The following is a 12,647-nucleotide window of genomic DNA, read 5'->3' as shown; positions in this document are numbered from 1 at the left end:
AATGTTATTGAGAAAATCATAAAGAAGAGGAAATACATTTACCTTACCATAGTGTATTTATTGAAAAAATCCACATATAAGTGGACCTAAGCAGTTCAAACTCATGTTCAAGGGTCAACTATATTTTATAATCAATCCTCATTATGTTTAATTATTTAATTCTTAGAACATATCTAGTATCTGTTTCAGGAATATTTAGTAGTATTTATCTCAGAGATACTCATAGCTTTTTATTTCCAAAGCACAGGAATAATACACAGCTGGTAAGTACACTTTAAAATAATTCCTTGGTAGCTTTTTAAAAAATATCTATGCTTGGATACCACCCCAGACATTCTGATTCTAGTTGATCTGGTATTTTTAAAAAGCTCTCCAGAGACCCAAGGATTCTACTATGTAGCCAGAATTGAGTAGTTCTAGACTTGTCTTCTTAACCATTATGCTGTATATCTCTCCTCATAGCTACCAACATACATAGCAGAGGTTAAACATTTCATGGTGGTTCAACCCTTAGTGTAATAATTTGTTTTGGTCAAGGATCACCAATAGGTATTAAAACCACTGAATGAAAGGTTGTTGGAGACTAGGATATTTACATAGACTCAAGGTATCTTGCCACAGTTGACTTACTACTTAATTACACTGGGCAAAACGTCCTTTTATAGTAGACAGATTTGGTGTCACCACCTTAACAAGTGGTCAAGCTTAACATCACCAGTAGTGTGATGACCTGATATTTTGTGCCTTCTGGTGGGATGTATTGTTACACAATATCATCTGTGAAATACTCATGCCAAAAATGTATCCACCTGAATGAATCAAGCTTCTGGCTCTGACTTCTAGTATATTGGAAATACAGGGGATACTGGAACAAGTTAAATGACATCATGGGAGAAATAAGATAAATTCAGTATGTGGGACAATCTGTAAGATAACCAGCCTGTACCCTTCAAAAAAAGTCAGTGTTGTGAAGAATATAAAAACAAGGGGTGGGGCACCTGGGTAGCTCAGTTGGTTAGGCGGCTGCCTTCGGCTCAGGTCATGATCCCAGGGTCCTGGAATTGAGCCCCGCATCGGGCTCCCTGCTCAGCGGGAGGCCTGCTTCTCCCTCTCGCACTCCCCCTGCTTGTGTTCCCTCTCTTGCTTTCTCTCTCTCTGTCAAATAAATAAATAAAATCTTAAAAAAAAAAAAAACAGGAAAGCAAAAAAACAAGGGGAACTCTTCTAAAAGAAGGGGGACCAAAAGAGACATAACCAAAAATAATGTGTGAACCTTGATAGATCCTGTATTAGGGAAATAATATGGTAACAACAATTGGGGGAAATATATTCATTTATTTTGGAGAGAGAGAATGAACGGGAAGGGTAGAGGGCAAGGGAGAGAGAATCTCAGGCAGACTCCACACTGAGCATGGAGCTGGATGTGGGGCTCAATCTCACAACCCTCAGATCACGACCTGAGCTGAAACCAAGAGTCGGATGTTTAACTGACTACCCAGGGGCCCCAACAATTGGGGAAATTTAAATTTAGACTATATATTAGATGACATTTTGGAATTTGGAATTTGGAATTACTGTTAATTTTCTTACATATAATAATGATATTGAAGATATATAAGAGAACATCCTTATTCTTATAAGAGGGAATTACTGGCTAAAGTGCTTGGGGTGAAGTATCTTGATGTAATTAACTTATATGGGTTAGAAGAACAAAACAAAAAAACCGTGTGTGTGCACATGTATGCATCGCATGGGGTACAAAGCAGATATAGTAAGAGAAAGCAGATACAGCAAAATGTTAACACTTAGTGGCTTAATGGGTATTTGTAATATCACTCTCAACTTCTTAGTAGATTTAAAAACCTTAAAAAAAAAATGGGCAAAAAATACCCGTGCATTACTGAAAGAGAAGAATTGTCATGTTCTACAGCTTAAATGTGTAGTTGAAGAGCTCGCACTGATCGTCCCCAGGCTTTGGCTCTAAAGTATTCTAGAGCATGAAGTCATTACCGCTTATTGTCAAAAACTAACATAGTTAGATCTGCTATTTTCAGTTGGGTATTTTTCCTAGTAATTAATTTTATTCAAAGAATTACAATTTTATTTTCCATTAAAAATACCAGTAATCGCTCAAAGTGTCAGTAAAGAAAATCTTAAAGATTTTGTGTTTTTTGGTATTAATTTGAAAGGAAATTTTTTCTAGCATTTTCCTCCAGGTAATTATTGATATATAAAAAAACCTGTTGGGGTTGTTTTAGTGTATTTTTTTTAACTGGAAACCTTAATGAGTACTGTTCTTATTTCTAATAATCTTTTAGTTGGTTGTTTTGATTCTGTAAGTATAAAGTAGTATTATCTGCAAATAATAATTTGCACCTTTCTAATTTTGTGCATTTTACTTATTACCTCATTTCACTGGCCATTGCTTTAAGAACTGTATTACATAATAGTGGTGATTGCCTTCTTATGGACTTTAATGGAAATGCTTTCAGTAATAAACCCTCAAGTACAGTGCTGGTTGTTGGCTTGAGACCCAGTTAACCAAGTGTCCTCTTTCTTTTTTACTAAAAGTTTCTACTGGAAATGGATATTGACTTTTTTTTTTACATTTTTTTATTATGTTATGTTAATCACCATACATTACATCATTAGTTTTTGATGTAGTGTTCCGTGATTCATTGTTTGCATATAACACGCAGTGCTCCATTCAATACGTGCCCTCTTTAATACCCATCACCAGGCTAACCCATCCCCCCACTTCTCTCCCCTCTAGAACCCTCAGTTTGTTTCTCAGAGTCCATAGTCTCTCATGGTTCAACTCTGCCTCCAATTTCCCCCTCTTCATTTTTCCCTTCCTACTATCTTCTTTTTTTAAACATACAATGTATTATTTGTTTCAGAGGTACAGGTCTGTGATTCAACAGTCTTACACAATTCACAGCGCTCACCATAGCACATACTCTCCCCAATGTCCATCACCCAGCCACCCCATCCCTCCCACCCCCCACCACTCCGGCAACTCTCAGTTTGTTTCCTGAGGTTAAGAATTCCTCATCAGTGAGGTCATATGACAGATCATATGTCTTTCTCTGATTGACTTCTTTCGCTCAGCATAATACCTTCCAATTCCATCCATGTCATTGCAAATGGATATTGACTTTTTCAAGTGCCTTTTGAGCTTCTTTCAAGATGCTGTTTTTCCCGGGCGCCTGGGTGGCTCAGATGGTTAATCGTCTGCCTTCAGCTTAGGTCATGATCCCAGGGTCCTGGGATCGAGTCCCGCATCGGGCTCCCTGCTCCTTGGGAGCCTGCTTCTCCCTCTGCCCCCCCCCCCGTCTTTCATGAATAAATAAATAAAATCTTAAAAAAAAAAAAGATGCTGTTTTTCCCTTTGGCTTATTTACATGGTATCATAAAACACTGAGTAATTCTTGCATCCCTCATGTGACCCTGCCCCTCATTTGGTCATGATATATAACATGTTTTCACATGTGACTCAATTCTGTTTGGTAATAATTTATTTATGATTTTTGGGGTTTTGTGCAAAATGTGAGATTGGTGTGTTGTTTCTTTTTGTGCTCTTTTTGTTGTTTTGGTATTAGACTCTATTAACTTGGTAGGAAGAATTGGGGAGCGTTTTTCTTAGTGCTTTGGAGCAGTTAAAACAGCATTGAGAATGATCAAATTTTCTCAATGATTGAAGAATTTAAAGAACTAATACTTGAAACATGAGCTAGGGTTTCTTTAGCTGGCAACTTTCTCTAGCTCTAATGATCATTGGTTTCTGTAGGAATTTTTTTCCTTTTCTTGCATTGATTTTGATAATTCATGTTTTCCAGGAAAATCATGTATTTTAACCACATATTCTGATATATTGGGATAGAGTTGTACAAAATCTTTTCAGTTGTTTAATTTTGTCTGCATCTATTATCATAACCTCTTTCAATTTTCCCCTCATTTTGAAATTTCACTAGCTAGTGCCCTGCCTAATTTATTTTTATTTTTTTATTTTTAAAGATTTTATTTATTTATCTGACAGAGAGAGACACAGCGAGAGAGGGAACACAAGCAGGGGCAGTAGAAGAGGGAGAAGCAGGCTTTCCACAGAGCAGGGAGCCCGACGCGGGGCTTGATCCCAGGACCCAGGGACCACGAACCGAGCCAAAGGCAGATGCCCAACGACTGAGCCACCCAGGCGCCCCTAATTTTTTTTTTTTAAAGATTTTATTTATTTGAGAGAGAGAGAGAGTGAGAGCGAGAGATCAGGAGCAGGGGGAAGGGTTAGAGGGAGAAGCAGACTCCCTGCTGAGCAGGGAGCCCAATGTGGGACTCCATCCCAGGACCTGGGTTCTGACCTGAGCTGAAGGCAGACACGTAACCAACTGAGCCACCCAGGCACCCTGTTTGATTTTTAATAGAAATTTATTTTTTAATGTTTTTATTTATTGTAAGTAATTTCTACTTTTATCCTTTATTTCTAAGAACTTTCTTTTAGACTTGTTAAATCTGAGGTGACCGGGGGTAGTTGGAATGCAAGTTGAAGCTCATGACAGAAGTTTGGGCTGGAAATGTAATTTAAAGGGTCATTGGCATCTAGTTAGTTTCTCTCTATTCTAGGACTTTTTTAAAGGGACTTTCACAGAGATGGACCTTCCCATTCTCTTCTAACCCTGGGTTCCCCTTTTTGAAAGCCAATAAATGTTTATCAAACTGTCCTCTGCCCTAGAGTCTCTGTAATCAACAGAAGCTCTTGTGGGTTAAAAAAAGTTGTGTGTGTTTTAAAGTACATAGCATAAAACTTGCCATTTTAACTAATTTTAGGTGTACATTTCAGTTGTATTAATTACATTCATGATTTTGTGCAACCATTACTACTGTCCATCCCAAAACTTTTCATCACCCTAAATAGAACTCTAGAACTGTTGAGCTTGACTCTTCATTTCACCTACCCCAGCCCCTAATAACCACTAATCTACTTCCTCTTTATAAACTTGTCTATTCTAGATACTTCATAAAAATGGAATCATACAGTATTTCTCCTTTGTGTCTTCTTTCATTTAGCATGTTTATCAGCATGTCAATCCTTTTTATGACCAAATAATATTTTATTATATTGTGTGTACCACATTTTGTTCATCCAAGGACACTTGAATTGTTTCCACCTTTTGGCTATTGAATAGTGACTAATGCTGAAATGAACATTGGTGCATAAGTATCTGTGTCCCTGTTTTCAATTCATTTGGACATATACCTAGGAGTAGAATTGCTAGGTCATGTGGTAATTCTCTTGTGTAGCTGTTTGAGGAATGTGGGGTTTTTGAAAGGATTTTTTTTGTTATGAAATGCATGGTTACTAGAAGGGTTAATAAAAATAGAATATCATGATGAATTATAGGAAATCTTGAAGTAATAATAATTACATCTGTTCTTTATTGAAATATAACTGGAGCTTGCCCAGTTCTTTCACCGGCTTGTCCATTTTACTTCCTGTTCCCATTTAGTATCATGGAATCACTCCTACCTACGTGCGTGGTTTCTCTTTGACACCTCAGCAGGCCTAGGGGGCTTGGGTTTCAGAACATTACAAGTAATTTATTTTATAGTCTATACTCTGCCCCAGTCTATCCCTTACAGCATCTCGAATCGACATGCCTATCACCTTTCTTGCGTTTTAACACAAAATTATTGCAATAAAAATTTAAATAAAAGGAAATAATCTATAATAAACTCTGTTCATGCTTTTACCTGAAAATAGGAGCTTCCACGACTCTAGCATGTCCGTCACTGTGCCTTTCTCAGTGGAAGTGAATGAAGACTTGAAGATCTCTGAAGTTACCTTCCCCATGGCTCTTCTAGCACCCTTTTCAGTGTGGTGCTCCTGATTCTCTTGCTTGCTGTCCACTTCTAACTTTATACCTGGCTCCCTGTATTATTTAATAATCCACTTTCCTTGGGCTTACTGGTAATGAAAAGGGAAGATCAACAGCTTTTTGCGATGGTGTCATTTTCTTCTTATTTCTTGTCCCTTGCTCACTAGATTTCAGTTACCTTGGAATCTCTCTTCCCAGTCCATCCACTCATCCCCTTCTCTGGTACTTTCCAGGTCAGGCCAGTCCGTGCTAATGACAAGTGTCGGATCTGTTTACAGTCACATTGCCATTGAAGTTGTAGAATTCTGGACCTGCATGGGCATGTGATAGTCTACCCCTAGGGTGTTTCAGTGGAGCACTTCACGTTAATTATAAATATTTCATAGCACTGAATGAAAATAGTAAATTTGCTTTCAGTAGGACTGTGAGGTCAACTTCACTTTTGTTACAAATAATACCAGGCCACTATGGTAACAGTGACTTTTCTCACTGATCATAAGCTGTAATTAACAGTTATATGTTTTTAATGAAAAAAACAACAACAGAATAGCAAATTAATTTTCAATGCAGTTAAGTTACTAAAAATACTTCCGAGTGTGAGATCCTGGGGCAAAAATTAGTTTTTAAAAATGTGCTATAAAAAAATCTGTTGTGATTAAAAGGTTAGAAACAACTGATCTAGTTCATTCCTTTTGTTTTACAGACGAGGAAACTGAGGCTCAGAGAAGTTACTTGGCTTGTCCAGTGTCCCACAGGAAGTTAGTGAGTTCATAAAAGAAAAATACCTTGTATTTACAATAACAACAGACAGTTTCTACATATGGATCATATTATTTAAAGAGCAAATTGTAGCAGATCAATTGAATTTCTTTCTGTAAGAATATGTTAGGCATTGTTTATTGCCCACCTAATGTCTATTTCCCTTTCCCATATGTGCCTAGATTTTCATCTGTTCTTCCCTAGATCCTTGTACTTTGGGTGAAGTTGACCCCAGCTGCCAAGCTGAGTCTTGGTTGCCTTATACCAATTGCTTGGTATGCTTGTTTACCTTATGCCAATTGAACTTTCTGCAGAATTGGAAATGTTCTAATCTTTGCTGTCCAATACTGCAACCACTAGCCACTTGCGGCTGTTGAGCATTTGACATGTGGCTGCTGTGACTGAGAAACTGAATTTTCAATTGTATTTAATTTCAATTAATTTTACTTTAAATAGCTGTGTATGGTTTGTGCCTACTCTATTAGACATTGTAGCTTCATACCATTTCCTCTTCCCATAGGCACATGACCTAAGCAGTCTAATCGGGGTGACTCCTGCGTGGGGTTCTGGGATGTAAGTAGTTTCCTGATGGATATCAGCAGGAAACATTTATCCCTAATTGCTCCTGGCAGCTATTCTATGACTTGCTATTAGTGTTGTGAATAGAAGAATGGAGAACAGAAAAAAATCTGGGCCCCTACCGCCATTAGTGGGCCCTAGATCAACTGACCCTGAAGCCTGCCTGCCTTACCTCTGGACTTCCAGGTGCATGAGCCACTGAGTCACTTTTGATATATATAAGCTGGTTTGTGTTGAATGTTTTGTCATTTCAACCAAGAATATCCAAGCAAATACAGAGGGCATTGCATGCCAGTTGTTATGCTACCTGCTGGAAAAGAAAGATGGTCAAAGAATAAAATCTCGATGCTTGTCCTTCAGGTGAAATTAGTCTGTAAGAGGAGTTACAGTAACAGATACGTGTTCTGGGTCTTGCCTGCCTTAATCCCCTTCGATGGGAATTTTCTTTCCTAAAGTAGGAAATACAGTCTGCCCCTGTCCTCAGGGCCTTGGTTAGACCATGAGTGGACCCCTGACCCAAAGATGTTCAACACATTGACCAGGGACCAGTTAGATTTTTTTTTCCTCCACAGCTTAAGGACTCTGGAGCTAAAATGTGACATGGGATGATGGCCGGAGACACTTGGAAACAGAGGCTGCTAGTAACCACAGACAGTGCACATAGAGAAGAGGGAGGGAAGGGTCCATTCAGAGAGGGAAGGGCAGAAGGTGAAAGGAAGAGGGAGGAAGAGGGAGAGAAAAAAAAGTTTATTCTCTGGGCCTTGAAGGATGAGTCTGGTTTGCCAGGTGAAGAAGGGTAAAAAAGTATGCTTGTTACAAACAGGGGCACAGAAGTGGATGATAGCTAGAATAACATCTACAGTGCGAATAGAGCACTTCCTGGTGCGAAGTCCAGAGAAGAGGCTGAAAAAATAGTCTCTGGTGGGGTTTTGCCCAGTTATCTGTGGCTGCTAAGAGACTGAGGTAGTGGAGTCATCCAAGGTTGTTAAGGAAAGGAGACTGTTAGGAAGAGGGGAGAAACTGGGGCATGGCATGGGACCAGTTAAGACTAGAGATACTTGAAGACTGGACTGAGCAATGGCAGCTGGAATGCAGAAGAAGGGATAGGTTACCAAGATATTTCAGAACTAGAATTGGAAGAGTTAGAGGGCAGATCAGATATGGGACTTGAGGCAGAGGAGCATTCAAGAATGTGATTAACTTGATATCTAGTTTAGTAACTGCATGAGTACTTACATTCTTAAATGAGAAAAATAAGACCAGCGGTGAGAGGGACTATGAATTCAGTTTCTGATCACATGTTGAATTTGAGTTATGGGAGGATCTTTCAGTTCATGACATCCAGTAGGCATCTGGAAATAGAAGTGTACCCAGAGGAGGGATGGTCAGAATTACAGATCTGAACAGTGTCATCAATTGGAGCTGTGGGAAATTGATGAGATTATCAAGTAGATGGCCTACAGTTGGAATTCACCCAAAGTAGTCATTGTCCTATAAAACCAAGGCACAAGCTGGTAAATAGGAAAAACTCAAGGGCAAGATTGGGGGTTGGGAAGTAACTGATAAAGATTTTGAGAGTTTTGTACAAGACCTAACAGGGGTCACTCTAAATCATGCCCTTTCTCCCCTGAGAACTACCAACTCGGTTTTTCCAAGTCATGCAGCAACATGTCAGGGGTTATCTTTGCCTAATAGAGTAGTGGTGACTGTAACCTGTTGAGATTTACAAAAAGCTGTTGAAGATTCTAACTAAGCCTATTGGAAACAAACAAAACAAAACAAAACTGGGTCATGTGGCTCTGGATGGGGAGAGAGAACTGACAGTTGTCATCTGGGTATAGAATGTCCACCATTAAGGACAAATCTTATTTAACATTTTATAGGAGAAAATTGTCCCTGGTTTTCAGATACTGCTTAAAAAAAAAAAAAAAGTAAAAAATTAATGAGTCACCCCTATCGCTGTAGATGGAACCAGCCTCCCACCCCGGCATATCCTTTCACTAGCCCCTGCAGTGAAAGCTCAGCTACACAGTAATGTCTCTCATCTCTGCTCCCAGTTAGCTGACCCCCGTTTGGCCAGTCCCCTCAACTCTGACTCATTTGCTTGAGCCAGAAGCAGCAATAACGTATGCACTTGATAAGCTTAGCTTGGGCTTTGATGCTCTTTTTGACCCCCCTATTTCAAAGCCCCTTTGATAGCAGGTTCTGCAGTTTAGACTGTTACCCTCTTGACTCTGCAGTTCACCCAGGTCTCATTGCACCTACTATTCCAGGTAAAAATACTCTGTGGGCTTTCTCTGGTACATTGGGGCCAGGATCCAAAACTGTCTAGCGAGTCCTGTTTGCATCTCTACCAGGGAAGGGGGAAATCCAATAAAACGTGGCAACACTCATAGTAGGAAAAAAAAGTACTGAACAAGAGCTTTTGCTAGTCATTCTTGCCTCTTAGCGCTTCATTTTCCTTTTTTGTAAACACACACATGTATATACACCCCCACACATATAACACAAACCCTTCATAATAAATACCTGTCTTCTTCATAGATTCTTTCATGAATCAAATGAGGTAATGGAAGGGAAACTTTCTCAAAAAGGAGAAAGCATAGCATCCCTTTATAGGCATTTCCAAATCTTTTTTTTTTTTTTGAAACCTGTTGCCTCTTGAAACAATACTTGTCCAATGAATCTTCCTGTAGAGGTTCTCAGACTGCACATCCGTGATGAGCTCTAATGGCTCTCTTTGGCTGCTCTTGCCCACCAGGGGTCTCCAGCCTGCCTCTCCAGCTTGTGTTCTCGCACCTACCCATCAGACCTTAGATCCAGCCAAGCTGGACTTTGTGTTGTTCCTAAACACTCCTTGTGCTTTTCTGCCTTGGAGGGTCTGAGCCTCCTCTTTTCTGCCATGAATGCTGCCTAATTACCTGTGAAAATCATCCCTCTGATCTTCAAATGTCAACTGTCATTTTACATGTATATTAATTATCTATTGCTATGTAACAAATTGCCACAAACTTAGTGGCTTAGTAACACTTGCAGTTTTTGTGGGTCAGTGTAGCATAATAAGAGATATATATTTGGCCTCTGCTCCCCGTTCTTGACTCTGAGCTCCTAAAACCCTGGGAATTTCCTTAGTGATAGAGGTGCTAGAAGCATCTTTTGTTCTAATATTTGGTCTTTGACCCTGGTTCCTCACACAGAGCTCCTAAAACCCTTGTAATTTCCTGAATGGTGGGGGTGATGGGAATGTCTTACACAAAGCTCCTAAATCCCTTGGAATTTCCTGAGTGATAGGAGCATCTGTTGTTCTATGAAGCAACTCATTGTGGATCCCTGGATAGCTTTAGCATGGGGGCTGGTTACCTAGAAGACCAAGCCATGATTAGAAACTTGAAATTTTCAGCCTCACCCACCATCCTCCAAGGAGGGGAGAAGGGCTGAAGATTGGGTAACAGTTGATCATGCCTATGTAATGAAGCCCTCATAAAAATTTCTGAACAACAGGGTTTGGGTTGGTGAATGCATATACATGCTGGGAGGGTGGTGCACCCACTCCACAGGAACAAAAGCTCTTGCGTTTGGGATCCTTCTGGACCTCACCTTATATGGCTCTTCATCCTGGCTGTTCTTCTGTATCCTTTATTATATTTTTTTGTACTAAGCTAGTAAATGTACATTCAGTGTTGCCATGAGTTCTGTAAGCCATTACTATAGCAAATTATTGAACCTGAAGAGGGGGTCATGGGAACTCCTCTCCCCAATACGTAGCCAGCTCAGAAGTGTGGGTAACCTAGAAACCCACTACGTACATTTGGTGTCTGAAGTTGGGGGTGGTCTCATGGGACTGAGCCCTTAACCTGTGAGGTCTGTGCTAAGCCTAGATAGGTAGTGTCAGAATTGAATTAAATTATAGGACACCCAGAGAATTAGGGGATTGCTTGGTGTGGAAAACCCATGCATTTGGTGTCCAAGGTGTTGTGAGTAAACAAGGCTCTCCTTTAGTCAGGAATCTGGACATGGCTCAGATCTGTCCTCTGCTTCAGAGTTTCTCACAAGGCTATAATCAAGGTGTCACTCATCTGAAGGCTAAGCTTATGTGGTTGTTGGCTGTATTCAGTTCCTTGTGGGCTCTTGGGCTGAGGATCTCAGTTCCTTGCTGGCTGCTGGCCAGAGGCTGCCCTCAGCTCCTTGCTGTATGGGCCTCTCTATATGGCAGCTGTCTTCATTGGATTCAGTAAGGCAGAGAGCCTGCTAACAAGGTGGAAGATACAGTCTTATGTAATCTAATCATGGAAGTGATAGTCCATCATCTTTGCCATATTTTAGTGTTAGAAGCAAGACACACGTCCTTCCCACACTCGCAAGGAGGGGATTATACAAGGGTGTGTAGCCCAGGAGGTGTGAGGATCAGTGGGGGCCGTCTCAGAGACTGCTCACCGCAAGATGTTTCCTCCTTTACTTCTTTTTTCCAGCTAAACGTGTGATCTTTCTCTTCTGTGACTCTTCCTCGTAGCTACTTTTTTTTTAAGTTTATATTCCATCACTGATCTTCTTACGGTTGAGTATTTTCTTTTCTTCCCTCATACAACTGTTTTTGCTCGTCTTTCATCCACTTGCACCTCTGAGAACAGTCTTGTATCCAGCAAAAGTTCTGCAAAAGACTCCCCTTTTTCTCCTTCTTTGAAACTGAAGAAGGACCAGGGTTGCTCTCCTGCTTAACACTAGAGTCCTTTCTGCCCACAGCAGCCACACAGGAGCCATTATAAAACCTTCAGATTCACCAGTTTGGCATCAAAAGCAATGACTCATTCATGTCTATATAACCTGGCTGGGGTGATCCACATTAGTCTGATTTGCATTTAGAGTTAGAGCTTGTTACCTTATAAAGGAGAAACAATTTTCCATCAGAGATGCTTCACACATTAGCTGTTTTTGAGTGGTGCATTGTCCTGTTTCCTAGGGGGCCTGATGGATCTCAGATGATGATGCAGTCTGTAAAAATCAGCTTCTTCAAAATGTCTGTTTTCTTTTGCCTGTTAATGATCACTTTGTAGTCCTGCGTTTTTAGGTCACAGCAAGTGAATTGATAAAGAAGATTGGCTCTTGGAGAAGCAGCACTTTAATTCTGTCCCTTTTGCCCAACAGTGGGCTGGATATTATCATTCCCGTTGGAGGTGTTCAGTAGGATGAAATGTCTTATGTGCTTTAAGAGGCTTGGTACATAAGAGAGAGATAATACATGTTTGATATATGTGGAATTGAAGACTCAGAACACAGCAAAACTCATGTAATCTAGCTTCCCATGCTTTGGGGCCAGTCTCCACTTAACCCTCCAAGATAGCTTAGCACCTTTTTCATTTTTTGAAGTTTTGATGGATAGCTAGTCCTGAGAAGTCTGGTAAAGAAACACTGGTTTGATTTTAGTAAACACTGTTCTGGTGT

General features: G+C 40.1%; 1 protein-coding gene across 13 annotated transcripts in view; it reads left to right on the top strand.

Annotated features, from left to right (window-relative positions):
• Positions 1-12,647, top strand: part of DIS3L2 (DIS3 like 3'-5' exoribonuclease 2) — a 355,216-nt gene that overhangs the window by 130,280 nt on the left and 212,289 nt on the right. For 2 of the 13 annotated variants that reach the window (XM_088021503.1, XM_088021506.1), the window contains one exon: positions 6,574-6,628. The exons of 9 other annotated variants lie outside the window; for them this stretch is intronic. In XM_088021503.1, coding sequence (XP_087877629.1) covers positions 6,574-6,628 — 55 coding nt within the window. Of the gene's footprint in view, positions 1-6,573; positions 6,633-12,647 lie in introns of those variants that run through there. 2 more of the 13 variants (XM_088021505.1, XM_088021502.1) reach the window with 2 other exon arrangements.

This window comes from Eumetopias jubatus, unplaced genomic scaffold (assembly GCF_037043125.1).
Source record: "Eumetopias jubatus isolate StellerSeaLion01/CBP00866 unplaced genomic scaffold, mEumJub1_p1.0 scaffold_3, whole genome shotgun sequence".
NCBI lineage: Eukaryota > Metazoa > Chordata > Mammalia > Carnivora > Otariidae > Eumetopias > Eumetopias jubatus.
Note: the sequence above shows the minus strand (reverse complement) of the source record. Positions and strands in the feature narration are given on the sequence as shown.